The sequence below is a fragment of the Heteronotia binoei genome, chromosome 1 (genome assembly GCF_032191835.1).
Source record: "Heteronotia binoei isolate CCM8104 ecotype False Entrance Well chromosome 1, APGP_CSIRO_Hbin_v1, whole genome shotgun sequence".
Classification (NCBI taxonomy): Eukaryota; Metazoa; Chordata; class Lepidosauria; order Squamata; family Gekkonidae; genus Heteronotia; species Heteronotia binoei.
The window spans coordinates 75,092,859-75,107,387 of NC_083223.1; the positions used below are offsets into that span (position 1 = coordinate 75,092,859).

Genomic DNA, 14,529 nt, shown 5'->3' on the forward strand with positions numbered 1-14,529 from the left:
GACCAGTTTGGGCCGTTTCAGAATGGCCTGTAGCAAGGATGGTTTCCTTTCGGATGAGGAGGGAGAGTCGCGCGCCGCACCTCTCGCAGCGCCGACTTTCGTCGAAGGTGCCGACCTGCCTTTGCGGCTTGCTCGCACCCTTCCCAACGCGGCCGCAGACGATTCGGCTGCCAGCGCCAAGAAACGGCGCGTAATGGAGGCCCCGGCTACGTACCTCGGGGCGGCAGCAAACAGCGGCGGCCATTTTGGAAGTGCGGAGCGTAGCTCTCAGACCTTCCAACCCCTAAGAGCAGGCACTCCAGAGGCTCGGAACTACCTGCAGCCGCAATTGGAAGGCTTCCAGGACGGGGGTAATGTATTAACGAGCAACCCTCTGAACCCAGAGGCTATGCTCTTTATTAGGCGAGCTATGCAGGAGGAAATGGGATCCTTTTGCGCCCGAATGGGGCTTCTCCCTCAAGGACCAACTTTTCCTTTAGATCCTCCCCGCTCCTTCTCCGGGCCCACCAAGGCAGCGCGAAAGGCCCCATTGCAGTCTTCCCAGTCCTTACCTGTTGAGCTTGAATCTATAGCGTCTGGCTCTGATCAGGAGGATAGGGAAGAGGGGGAATGTTTCTCAGAGGAGGAACAGTAGGAGGTTAAAATACCTGAGCAGGCTAGTCGTTTCTTCCGTCAGGAAGATTACCAGTTTCTGCTAGCCAGAACTCTTTGAGCATTAGAAATTGAGGAGGGGCCCATTGATGAGGAAGCTAAGGTAGCTAAATCAAAGAAGTTTAAGTCAAGAACCAGCGGAAATTCTGAGTTCTTGCCCAGGGGGGAAACTTCTGAACAAGTCTTCCCTTTTCCAGAATACTTTGAAAAGCAGGTTAGAGCAGAATGGGAAAAGCCAGCTTCCCTTAAGCAGTTTCCTCACTTAGTAAAAAAGTTGTACGCTCTGCCTGCTTACACCAACGAGTTGTTACAAGCCCCAACTGTGGACGGTCCAGTAGCAGCTCTACAGTCCTCGGGCCTGGTATCAGAGGATGGCCAGGGCTCTCTTAGAGATCCCCTGGACAAAAAAGCTGAGGCGACCTTGAAAAGATTGTACGAATCTGTGGCCATGATCGTGAAGGCATCCTCTGCGGCCTCCCTGGTCTCCAGGGCGTCCATTGTTTGGGTACGTAAGTTACTTCAGATGTTACCAGAGGACAACAGACGTATGTTAGAGGGCGCCTCACGCATTCTTAAGGCAGCGTCATTCACGGCTGACGCAACCTTAGCCATCCTGACATTTGCCTCCAAGACAATGGCGTCCACTACGGTGGCTAGACTCCTTCTTTGGCTTCGGGCCTGGCAGGCTGATTTTCTTTCTAAGTCTACAGTGGCAGCATACCCCTTTCTGGGGGATCGCCTCTTCGGGGACGCTTTGGATAAGATCCTAGTAGAGACTAGGGATAAAAAGAAGGCCATGCCCAAATCCATTCGGAGAAATGAAAAAAGGGGTCCTCACTCCTTTTGGACTCAGCATTCCTTGGCCAGATATCGCACTGATTCAAAAAAGTTTAATTGGGAAACGCCAAAGAGCTCCTTTAAAAGGGGTTCATTCGGCTCCAAATTCAATCGTAATAACTTCTCCAAGATGGACAAGCTTGACAGAGAGGCCAAGTCCAAGCAGGCATGACTACAATCACTTACCGGTGGGAGCTCGACTACTCCATTTTGCAGAAGCTTGGGAGGCCTCTCAGGCAGACCAATGGTCTTTAGAAATAGTACAAGAGGGGTATTCAATAGAGTTCCACCGCATTCCACCAGACAGATTTGTCAGATCACCTACCCCAAGCAGGAGCACAAGCTTCTCATTACTACCAAAGCAATCCAGCATCTTCTCGACATTCGAGCAGTCGATCCGGTCCCAGTGTCAGAGAAGGGGAAAGGTGTGTACTCCATTCTTTTCACCATACCCAAGAAGAATGGCGACTGGAGGGCCGTCTTGGATCTCAAGTTTCTGAATCGCTACGTCAAGGTACGTCACTTCAGAATGGAAACTTTGAGATTCATTATGGACTCACTCTTGCCAGGGGAGTACCTCACCTCCATAGACCTGACCGAAGCTTATTTTCATATACCTATCCATTCTTCTCATCGGCGCTTCCTAAGGTTTGTGGTACTGAATCAACATTACCAGTACAGGGCCTTACCCTTTGGCCTGTCAACAGCGCCCGGAGTTTTCTCCAAGATTTTAATACATCCAATAGCCCAGCTGAGAAAGCAGGGGATCCACAATCACCCCTATCTGGACGACCTCTTAGTCAGATCCAACAACAAAGAGAAATCTCTTCGGGGCACAACTCTGGCCATTCAGTGTCTTCAGTCACACGTGTTCATGGTGAACATAGCAAAGAGTTCGCTTCAGCTGAGCCAGAGGTTGGAACATCTAGGGGCAATGATCGATTCCACGTGCAACTTGCTATTTCTGCCTCTGTCCAAGGCCAGGACCATCAGGGATTTGGCTATCAGGGTCATCCAGAGCCAGTCATCACGACTGATGTTGCTTGCCAAACTAATGGGACTTTTGATTTCGACCATAGATATGATACAATGGGCCAGATTCCATTCCAGACCTCTTCAAATGTTCCTACGGCCATTTCAGATCATGGAGAGAAAGGACATAAATCTGATAATTCCATTAACAGTCAAGAGGAGCTTGCAATGGTGGACGGACTTGTCTCATCTTCGCCAGGGCAAATTGTTCCATCCTCCCTCATCCCTAGAGCTGTTCACAGATGCCAGCCTGGGGGGCGTGGGGGGCCACTCTTCAGGACAAACCAGTCCAAGGCAGGTGGTCACAACCCGAGGGTCTGCTTCCCATTAATCTCCTGGAAATCAGAGCCATTCGTCTAGCTCTGGTTGCCTTCAGGACGCAATTGTATCAGCAGCACGTTCTTGTCAGAACGGACAACATAACAGCCAAGGCATATCTGAACAACCAAGGGGGCTCCAGATCCTCGCAGTTGCACAGGGAAGCATCAAAGATTCTGACATGGGCAGAAAAGAATCTGGCCTCCCTAAGGTCAGAACACATCAGAGGCCAGGACAATATACAGGCAGACTGGTTAAGCAGACAGTCAATTTGCGAAGGCGAGTGGGCCCTCAGCACAGGCATATTCGATCTCATTTGCCAACGTTGGGGTCAACCAGAGGTGGATCTTTTCGCTTCAGACACAAACGCAAAGCTACCAAGGTATTTCACGAGGTTCTTCCATCCAGAAGCCGAACAGACAGACGCCTTGACAGCCATATGGCCTCCAGGTCTCTTGTATGCATTTCCTCTGGTCCCTCTGGTTTCTCGGGTTCTGCGGAGGGTGAGAGTTCTACAGGCGGAAATCATCATGGTAGCTCCCTATTGGCCACGGCGTCCGTGGTTCTCAATGTTGACAGAGCTATCAATAGACCTTCCGCTGTCGCTGCCAGTATCTCCCGACATGCTCCATCAGGGTCCGGTGTGGCACCCCGACCCGGAGTGGTTTCACTTGACCGCGTGGAGATTGAGCGGGAAGCATTCAGAAGTCTAGGCTACTCACCTGAGGTGACGGACACTATGCTAGCGTCAAGAAGGCCTTCCACTGTTCGTATATACAACACAACTTGGAAGGCTTTTGTCTGATGGTGTCGTAGGAAAAAGGTTTCTTCGCTTACCCCTTCCATTGCGGAGATACTAGCGTTCTTACAGGAGGGCCTAGAGTCTAGGTTAAAACCAGCTACGCTAAGAAGGCAGATAGCTGCCCTGTCTACCGTCTTACCGGTCGTTGGAGGGTATAGGCTATCTCAACACCCACACATCCAGTTATTTTTGCAGGGGGCGAATTTGAAGTTACCTCCGACAGTCCATCGTTTTCCATCTTGGCGGCTCCATACCGTTTTATCAGCGCTTGCAAAGAAGCCATTTGAGCCTCTTCGAGAGGTGGACTTAAAATGGGTGTGAATGAAAACTCTCTTCTTGGTAGCCATAATGTCTGCACGTCGAGTTTCGGAACTGGGGGCCTTATCAGTGAAGGCGGGTCTTTGCGTGTTCCACAAAGAAAAGGTGGTTCTGCGCACGGATCCTTCCTTCTTTCCTAAGGCTGCTTCCAGGTTCCATCGCACACAAGAAATTTACCTACCCACTTTTTGTCCACAACCCAAACACCCAAAGGAGATAGTTTGGCATACCTTAGATGTGCGCAGAGCCCTAAAGATTTTCATTCTAAGATCTGAGTCAATTAGGAAAACTGACTACATGTTTATCAACATCTCGCCTCCAAGAGCTGGGGATAAGATGACTACTTCGTCAATTAGTGCAGTTCTAAAGGCCTGTATCAGTGAAGCATATAGGGCATCAGGGTTGCAGGTTCCTAGAGGAATTACTGCCCATTCGCTTAGGAGTGCCTCCACAAACGCGGCACTGCTGAATCGGGCTTCAGTCGAGGAGGTGTGTAGAGCTGCTACTTGGTCCTCTCCGTCTACATTCATAAGGCACTATAAGATCCATTCCATGGCATCAGCAGATGCAGCATTTGGGAGAAAGGTATTACAGCATGTTTTGGGGGAGGTCAGCGATGAAGACCCACCCGATTAAAGGGGACTGCTCTGGTAGGTCCCACAGAGATGTCCGACAACCTCTGAGGGAGAACGGCCCATTGGACTTACCGTGAGGGGTCCTTCTCCTCAGAGGTTCGGAGGACATCTCGCCACTCCCAAATTTATCTTCATCGCTTATATCTCATTAGGTTCTACTTACTTCAGCTTTTCTCCCTTGTACTGCATTACTTTCAGTACTATCGGAGTTCAAGGTTACAGTTTATATTGTAGTATAAGTTGTTAGTTGTGTTTATAGTCCTTCTAGTTAGAGGGAAGACGATACTGCTTTCGGAGTCCCACAACTGAGGGCGGGGTTATTCCGAAGGCGCCAACAGGAAGGTGAAAAAAGTGTTTCCTGCCTCCCTGAAGGAACAGTAGGAATAACCCACAGAGATGTCCTCCGAACCTCTGAGGAGAAGGACCCCTCATGGTAAGTCCAATGGGCCGTTCTCTGGTGTTGTTGAACTGTAGTGTAATTGAACTAAATGAGTAATTTGAGTTATCCAAATTATATTTATTTATTAAAATTTGAGTTGCTTTCCCAGCTCAAATACTCAGTGACTTACAATAGTTCACTTAGATCAAAATAGTGTCTTGTTCTTCAAGGGATAAGAAATAGTAACGGCTGTTAACAGAAACATACTCAACAGAAGAATCAGCTATATTTAATGCGATTAAGAAAAATGTCCAGAAATTGGAGAAGTAACTCTTAACTTGTGAAACATAGATGTCAAAATAGATGTGCTTATTCTTGTACAGGTAGTAGAAAACTCAGTTTTAGGACTACCTCTCTTGTTCCCCTTATTAGATAAAGTGATTGTCTATCCTATTAAACAAAAAAGGCAAAACACATCTTTCTTCTTTTTCTTTTATATTTCTGTTAGCTGTTCTAGCTCTTATAAATGAAAACTGCTATGACTTGATAATAAATGGGAGTCGAATACCCAAACACATGTTCATGGCAGTTATGTGATTTATATATCTTTGTATGATTTTATGACTATATTTCTAAACACTGTAACTTTTGTAATGCCAGAAGATGCTATACAAAAGCGTATGGATTGTAATAGGCAAATTGTAACACTATAGGTTGAGCAAAATCAGTGTAAGATCAGTAGGGCAGTTTTTGGTGCAGTACTGTAAAGTGAGAACCCCTTTGTGTAGCTAAAGCCTCAAGTAAATTCTACTCCTGAATAAACCTTAAAGATGTGGAGGGCGGGGGCGGGGGAGCACCCATTGGGAGATATGAATAAGCTGAAGACTAAAAAATGTAACTTTAAAAGCATGTTTTTACATTACCAGATTTTACTTTCAATGTTAGTAGGAATAGGGCAAAATATTTATATTTCTAATAAAATCGAAGTAATTTGTCACTGCTGTCTTGTGACCATTTGGTTGTAAACCACTGGCATGAAAATTAACATGAACATCTAGCACTTGGATATAACTTCTTGGTTTCAGGTTCTCTGCATAATTATAATCATACATCTTTATTAAATAGATGCTTCCTCTTAGTAGCACCCTGCAGGAAGGGTCTTATAGTGTCCCTAGTGTTGCTGATAGGGTGCTGTATTGTGGCAGATGGGACGCTTTGGGAGCCATTCTGCATATTGCATACAGTGGAAGACATCAGCTCACTTTGCCCCTTGGGAAGTGGTAGTTGCTAAATGGCAGATTGTATATACGGCATCTTACCAATGAAAAAGTGGCTTTGCTTCAGAAGCATAAAAGTTTGCCTCTCAACTGCTTGGGTTGAGCTATTATATAAGCAGCTGCAAAGTATGTCCCTTTTTCACACATTGTTTAAATCATACCCGCCACCCCCGATAGCTTTACCTTAGCTTTGTAGCATTGAATATTATAAGTCCTTTTTTGATTTTTTAAAAAAGGTGGGTATGTAGCTGCTGAAGATTTTGAGAGTCTGTTAATAAATTGAAAAAATGCTAAAGCATGTTCAGTTCATTTTATTTTTATTGAAGTGAACTGAGTTCTTAACTGAAGTCTGGTTACATTCAAATTGTCTGACTATGTAGAGTGATTTCTACATGTTAAAAGTTCATTATTATAAAGTTAGATTTCTGTATTGTAAAATATAAATATGTATTACCTGTGAGATACAAATAATTGTATTTATATTTAAACTAAATAGATTAGTATTTAATAAAACTACTAATTTATTTTTCCCAGAAAAGAATATCCTCCTAATATTCAGAAGATAGACACTGATTTCAGTAGACTGTCTCAGCTTCATGAGATGCGTAAGTTTTTACATTTAATTTTGGTTATGGACATAAATTGGATTGTTGCCCATTATACAGTTTATAGATTCTTTATATTTGCTTAATCAAAGCAATTATTCTTAATGTTTATACTACACTGACATGCACTAGCTATGTTGTCAATAGCTAAAATATGTTCATTGTTCTGATCCTGATGGAGTATGAACTTGTATCTTTTGTTAGCATTAGGGAATACACCTGATTCAAAAGAAGGAAAAAAGGAAAGGAAAGGTCCCCTTTGCAAGCACCAGTCGTTTCCGACTCTGGTGTGACATTGCTTTCACAACGTTTTCACGGCAGACTTTTTACAGGGCGGTTTGTCATTGCCTTCCCCAGTCTTTTACACTTTCCCCCCCAGCAAGCTGGGTACTCATTTAACCGACCTCAGAAGGATGGAAAAGGGGGGTTGTTTAATTTTTGATGGGAGTGTGAGTAAAGTTGCAGTTTTTGTTTTTCTGTTATGTAGGTTTTACCTGTGTTCCAGCCTTTATGCTTACATGGGGTAGCGGTGGATGTAAAAATGTGAAGTTTTAGCAACTGTTGTGATTTTGGCAGTGCTGATAGCAATTCTGCCTCCAAGTCCATCCCCGTCACACAAAAGAGGCTGTGCCTCTGAGACCCTTGGTGACACCCTAGTACAGTTGGGCACTGGTGGGCTGGCAGGACAGGTTTATTCCACAGGGATGGGCCATAATGAGCACCCAAGTCCCCCACTCTGATCCTCATGGCACAGAGGGGTGTTGTTTGACAATTAGGGGGGTTGGTGGATCCTCAGCAGAGGGACAGGGGTGGCTCAGAACCCTGAGCCCACCAGTCACTTCCCCAGGGACAAGGGAAGAATTCCCACTGAGGGGGAGTGAGTCCTCAGCTGAGGAACCCCCTTGCTGAGCCCCTCTTCTTGGCTTTAGCAGAGTAAGCACCAACCCCTGTTCACAGTACTGAGGAATGACTTCCAGTTCCCTGTACTGAGGAATGACTTCCAGTTCCCTTCCATCTCTGCCTTTAACATTTAACTCCCTCTCTGCCTAACTGCCTGCTGCCAAGTAAAAGCTATTTGTGAGTTGGGGGTATATAGGGCAGAATGGGAGCTCTCTTGTTGGTAGCCAGCACTGCCTGTCGAGGTTTGGAGGGCTCCTATTGGTGTTTCCAGGGCTACAGAAGCCCATCCCCCCATTACTTTGACAATTAATTGATTGGTTCCAGTGTGTCTGCCTCACAAACCACCACCATGAATCTCACTAACCTCTAAAAACATGGTGGTTTGTGGGCAGTTCGTTGGAGATGAAATTGCATGAACCGCAGCTCATGATCCGTGTATTTTTCACAATGTATTTAGATTCGTGATGAGGCTCATGCCCATCCCTTGTACAGATTTCATTAAACATATGGACTACACTGACTCATGCAGTTTTTTTTTAAATAAATGAAACTAATATTTTTAAATTCTTAAAATTTTTCATTAGTATAGAATGTCAACCTTTGGAGTGAGCAGTAGTTGCATTCAGGGAAATACTTTGAAGACTCTCCTCTCAAGATTCATGTCACACAAAGACATGAGAGTGGGCAGCTGCTGATTTTTTCATGTTTTTATTTTTAATTGGCTATATAGGAGTAAATTGGTTCTATGTTACCTTTCAACAGAGGGCACATAACATAGTTCATAATGATTTCTTTCTTCCATTCCAGAAAGTGTGATGGAGAATACAGAAGAGCCTGGGTCAGAGTCAGAATCAGGAATTATGAGGAAGGTACAGCTGAAACGTCACTGCAATTTAAATCAAATTCGTTTGCTTCCATCTCCTGCTACAAAAAAGTGTGTAACCCTCCTAGAGGTGGGTTATATGTTAAACTCAAAACTTGGCATTGTTAGAAGGCTAAACCTTATGTTTTTGGTGTTAGGCTAACAGAGAGCTATCCTGACGTTGCTGTAAACATTGTTTTAAATTTTAAAATATTACTTTAGCATACTGTATAAAGCTTATTGGGAAACATCTCCTGATTTGCAATATGGGATGAGAGGGGATGGGACATCGGTAAATGTAATATTAATTCCACTTAGAAGAAGAGCACTCAGTTCTTGCAATGATGATTGGGTAAGTGAGTAAATGTTTGTGGCAAAATAGGGCTTATGGTTTAGGAGGCATAGAAACAATATAACTAAAGAGAGAAGGTAAAGTGGAAGTTAAGGACGTGAGAAAAGAATTAGGGTGGTCTTTCAAAGGAAGTAGTTTGAATTATGTGCCCTACTACTTGTACCAGTTTTCTTACACAGAATTTTCTCAAAGATGGATCACCTAGATTCTCATTTTAATCCTTATTTTCAAAGAACCTAACACTAAAATATGTTGAAAATATGTGTACTGTAAATTATTCTCTCTTTTCCTAGGGCTTGGAACAAAACAATTATTCCACAGTTTGTCCATGCAATGGGAAAGCAAATGAAAGTCAGACCAAATGCCAAAGGTGTGGAAGTCTTTGTCTTAGGGCTTTGCCAAGACACTCCATGCACAGTATTACACAAAGTGATCCTTTGGGACCTTTACCTCGAGAGCCAATACATGAGAACTCACCAGGACAAAAGTCTTTAAATACAGGACTAAATGCAAAGAAGTTTTATGGGTCTTTTCCTGGAACAGTTTCTTCTGATTGCATAGTGAGGCGAGATACAGGGACTACTATATTGCGGCCAAATGGAAAAGTTGGTTCTAAAATTACTGGAAACTTGAGGCATAAGAATTCAATAGCATCTGAACTAAATGACCCAAGTAAGTATATTTTTATTCTAAGATGGGTGTACAAATTAAATTGTAAACTGTTTGTTAAGGAGAAAATAGGGCAGGTGTTTAATAAATTAATGCATAGTGCTTGTTTTCTTTAGTTTCATGGGGTTTTTTAGCTTGGGAAACAGCAGAGCAGATAGAAAGGACCAGGGGTCATTTCATAGAAGAAGAGGTACCAGAGCTCAATAGCACAACTCATTTACATAACTCATTTGCATATGCCACACACCCCTGACATCACCAGAAGGTGTACTAAATGATATCAGCTCAGCATCTACCTTAAAATGCTTCTTGAATTATAATTGTTATAATAAAACTTTACTCCCATCGTACTTTTTAAATTATTTTATTATTTATTACTTTGCATTTATATCCCGCCCTCTCCGCAAGCGGACTCAGGGCGGCTGAGAAATTACTTTCTCGTTTGTGGCCACAGTGACATGATGAAGATTTCCATCTGTCTGCTTTAAATGTTTTGGTTATTTTCCCTTTTTTGTGAGGAAAAATATTAGAAAGTTTGTCAAATCTTAGAGTTCAGTAAAATTCTCGCAGGGGGTTTAAGCAATGGAGTCCATAAGCAAGTTTTTTTGCGTGGGGGGTGGGGGTAAGAAAGAGCATAATAAAATTTAGAGGTTCCAGAGCTCCACTCCTGTGAGCTCTTGCCCAAAATGAGACCTGGAAAGGACTAACTAGTGTGTTTTTACTGTTTGTGAAGGTTATAGCTTGTTACTAAAATTTGTAGTCGAGTGAATATTTTGCTTTTCAGTTGTTTTGTCCAGTGATGATGAAGAGGAAGATGAAATTGGCAGCACTAACAGAATGGAGAGTATATCACCACGTCCTGCAGATTCAGCCTGTTCCTCACCTGCACCTTCTACGGGGAAGGTGGAGGCAGCCTTAAAGGAGAACAATTGTGGAATAGAACAGAGACTGACCAGTATTACAGCAGATACAGAACCTGCAGTCATTTTGCCAAGAAAAGCAAGAATGAAAGACCAGGTAGCCCCTCAATACTTACTTTGAAATGTATATGTAAGTATTTCAGATAATGGCCAAGAAATTGAAGACTGTTGGCAGGAGGAGCCTTTTAAGGGAGATACATGCATTATTTATATTTTGTGTTCTACATTAAGCTTAGCATTACTTGCATATTTTGGATGCTCTTAACATCTGTGCATGTTAGTTAACACACCTTAACTACATATGGGAGAAGTGTGCATTCACCACATAAGGCTTTTGAGAACCTTCAGATTTTTCAGGTTGAGTGGTAAGCTACTTTTGTACCTTGCAGATTTTCAAAAGTGATTCAGTATTGAGTGGAAGGCTGCTTTTTTTTTTAAAGTGAAGTCCCGTTGTGCACAAGTTGATATTCTAGAACAGTTAGAATATTTGACTGCTGTTGAGGCATGTTTATGCTTGTTTGAACCATGAGAAACCACTTATTTGTGGCTGTTCGCTGCACTGCTTTGGTTAAGCAAGAAGAACCATCTCAGAGGAGGAGGCTCATCTGGGGTAAACTACGTTATCATCAGATTGGATTACTGGGTGAGAACGCGATGATGCTAACATAATTGGCCACATGGTCCTGCCTCCCACATTTCCTGTGTTCTTATGTTATCAAAGCAGTATGAGAAGCAGCCATAAGAAAGAGGCTTAAACAGTGCTACCAGTAAGTATGAACTGCCATGGGTAAACAGTGTCACCAAGAAGGCTAATAAAATTAAAACACATCGAAAATTGTCCCACTTAATGGCACTTTATTGTAAGGATTTCATGGTGGGGATTTTTGTTTTTTAGTTTGAGCACCACTGCAAGAATTGGATAAACAAAGACAAAAATGCACCATGAACAGGCTCCTTAAGTGCTGTCAAAGGGGACAACTTTCACGGTATGTTAATCTATAGACTAAAAAGCCAAGGCAGCAACACTTTAAAAAGAATGTATTCCCAATAACAGTTGATTATAAAGTTGCTAAAAGCTGTTCATTATTTTAAGTATGCCTTTAAGGTTTATGACAGTTATACATACAGAGTATGCAAGGATATTCTACAAATAATGAATAATGCAAAGTCAGATGTCTAAAAACAAATAAAAATATTAGGCATGGTAATGAAAATTAAATACTGTAAAATTATATTAAATTTTGTAAATACTCAGAAATGACAGGAGAATCACAGAAGCACTATAGAAAGACAATCCTTTAATCTCATATACTACAATGCCTGCCAAGTCTCTTACAGTACAAGCCTGCGAAGTTACTCCAGTCTAAATCTATTGATTTCAGTCCATATAGACTGGAGAAAGTCTATATAGGGTTGCTTTATAAATCATGTAGTGAAGGATCTGTCCAGTCAACATATCTTTCCTAACTTCGGGTAACCATCATCTTACTTGATTCAATAGTATTGTCTTTCTAAAAACACTTTTTAATTTGCCAATTTTGCATTATTTTTTCACATGGAACCCAAATCTATCCAAAATTAAGCACTTTACTGTGGGAGAGAATTGGTGTTGATGTGCAGTAAAATGTTGCATGTTTTGATGTTAATTTACTATTGTTTGGTTCTGCCAGTCAGTTGGTGGAAAGTGTTGATGGTTGTGAAACTTCCCTGTGTTCTCAGCAGTCCTTTCCAACCCTGGGGAAATTTATTTCTGGGGTTCCAGGACCAATTATATGCACTAATGAGTCAGGAAGCTGCAGTAAGGAGAGAGATGAAATAGCTTTTGGAGGAGGAGGGAGGAACACAGAAAGATGTGTGATCTTTTGCATCTGTGAAATATGGGATCCAACCCTATGTTCTTATTTTTTAAAAAAGCAACATTGGCTGTCAATTAATTTCAGAATTCAATCCAAGGTACTGGTTATAACTTTTAAAGTCCTTCATGGCCTGGATCCACATTCTCTGATGCACTAGTTACGGTCATCAGGCTACCACCTTCCTGATCTTGTCACCCACTTGGCATCCACTGGGGTCTACTCCTTTTCAGTAGTAACGTCTGTGTTATGAATAAGGCTCTCCCAAGAAGGGGACATTGGTCTTGGTGAGGAGGCAGTGCTAGTCTGTTCTGCTTGCTAAGAAATTTAATAAAATGTGAACTCCAAGCACTTACAGGTTTTGTTTCATTTCTAGTGATGTGTGCTGCTTTTATTATAGCATGTAAGCCACCTTGAACCACAAAGGGAAAGGCAAGTTTCAAGGATTTTAATAAATAAATTGTTTTGTCATGGAATAACCATGAGCAGATCTATGATCTGTGAATAAGTGAGTGGGGATTGGGAAATCATTCTTGAGTGTAACTGGTGCATGATGAACAGCACAATCATGCAAACGGTAAGAAGGCAGATCACATTTGAAAACACATTCAGGTACGTATACTTCCTCCTTGGGTTCCTGTTAAAAGAATGTATATGTTAGTAATTTGCAGAGGTGTTGGATTATATAGAAGTTTGTTTTTAAAGCTTCACGTATTGATACCTTTCGTTGGAATAACAAAGATTTGAGAAATTCTGAAAACAATAATTGCTTTGCAGTTTGGCAATGTTGTATCCAGTGCTCCAGTAAAACGTCGCAAAGTTATTAGTCAAGAAACATTACAAAGTTATCACTCGGCTGAAGTGTCTTCAAAATATCAAAACTCTTGTGAAAGTGTCATCCTAAACTGCCGAAGCATAAGAATAGGAACACTGCGCAGAATGGTAGTAGAACCTGTAATTGTAAGTACATGATTTAAATTTGGGCTTCCTTACTTCTATTATCACAGGAAGTGGTATAACAGTACATTCTAAAGAGGTTACTGTTACCTGGAATAGTTCTGTCTTGATATTGGGGAAATTAGCTGTGAGCAGGCCTTGAGTTCAGCAGGAGCTCACTGGAGCACAGCTCCTGAACCTTTCTGATGGCCCCTCCCTCCTTCTCCCCACCTACCTTGTCCATTGAATAGTAGTTGCAGCTGCATAACAATCCCTGGATTAGGAGAATGGCCACCAGGGGCTTTGCCACACCCCCAGCAGCTCTCATTAACCCCTGGAGAAGCCCACGCCATCCTTTCTCTACTTCTTATGTGATTTTGGGTGGCAGGTGGTTTGCTGGCATTTTGACGGGGGTGGGGTGATGCAGAAGAGCCCCAGGTGAGTGAAGCCTGCTTGGACTGGCTGGATCTTTAGCCAGCCCAAGCAGGCCTCGCTGACCCGGGGCTCTTTTTTCTTGTGTTGGGTTGCTTTTGTCTGGGGGGGGGGCAGCTATTGAGTTATGCTTATGAGCTCCATCACTTATTTTCCTATAAAATTTTCCTATAAAATGCCCCCGGCTGTGAGACTGGGCAAAATAGATTGTGTACTTTTGTCTACCCAGGTCCAGTACAGTAAAAAGACTCCAGATTTTAAAAGATTTAAGAAGTTTTACTAAAAATATGTTGAGATATAATCACAATCACATTGAACCAATCAAAATATACACGCAATCAAGAAACTAGGAAAAATAAGGAGTGAAAAACAGACTTTAAGGAGCAGTTATGGGGGTTATACTACTTGTCCAGATGTGCAGACATCTGTGTTGAAGAAGTTGGGGGGGGGGGAGAGATAGGAGGACAGTCACAACCAGCATGTCACATCCAAGAGGCCCAAATACTAGCATAATGGGGGTGTAACTGTCTAGGCACCCACAGATTGTACACTTTTGGCATGGCTTGACTCTAGAGGGTTTTTTAATCCTATTTTGAGGGGTAGTTTCCCCTTCTAGATGACAGTTTCCCCTTCTAGATGTCCATTAATGGACCTTCTGGGGCAAACTGAATAGGTTCCCAGGGTTAGACAAAAGATGGGAATGGGTGCTAATGGGTGTCAGGAAGGATCATAATGATCTTTTGTATTTAAC

General features: G+C 42.7%; 1 protein-coding gene across 7 annotated transcripts in view; it reads left to right on the forward strand.

The window, feature by feature from the left end:
* The window catches only part of SENP6 (SUMO specific peptidase 6), a 77,186-nt gene that overhangs the window by 39,796 nt on the left and 22,861 nt on the right, over positions 1 to 14,529 (forward strand). For 5 of the 7 annotated variants that reach the window (XM_060236123.1, XM_060236132.1, XM_060236162.1 and 2 more), the window contains 5 exons: positions 6,784 to 6,854; positions 8,562 to 8,707; positions 9,262 to 9,640; positions 10,422 to 10,654; positions 13,188 to 13,370. In XM_060236123.1, coding sequence (XP_060092106.1) covers positions 6,784 to 6,854; positions 8,562 to 8,707; positions 9,262 to 9,640; positions 10,422 to 10,654; positions 13,188 to 13,370 — 1,012 coding nt within the window. The remainder of the gene's footprint in view (positions 1 to 6,783; positions 6,855 to 8,561; positions 8,708 to 9,261; positions 9,641 to 10,421; positions 10,655 to 13,187; positions 13,371 to 14,529) is intronic. The other 2 variants (XM_060236141.1, XM_060236152.1) reach the window with 1 other exon arrangement.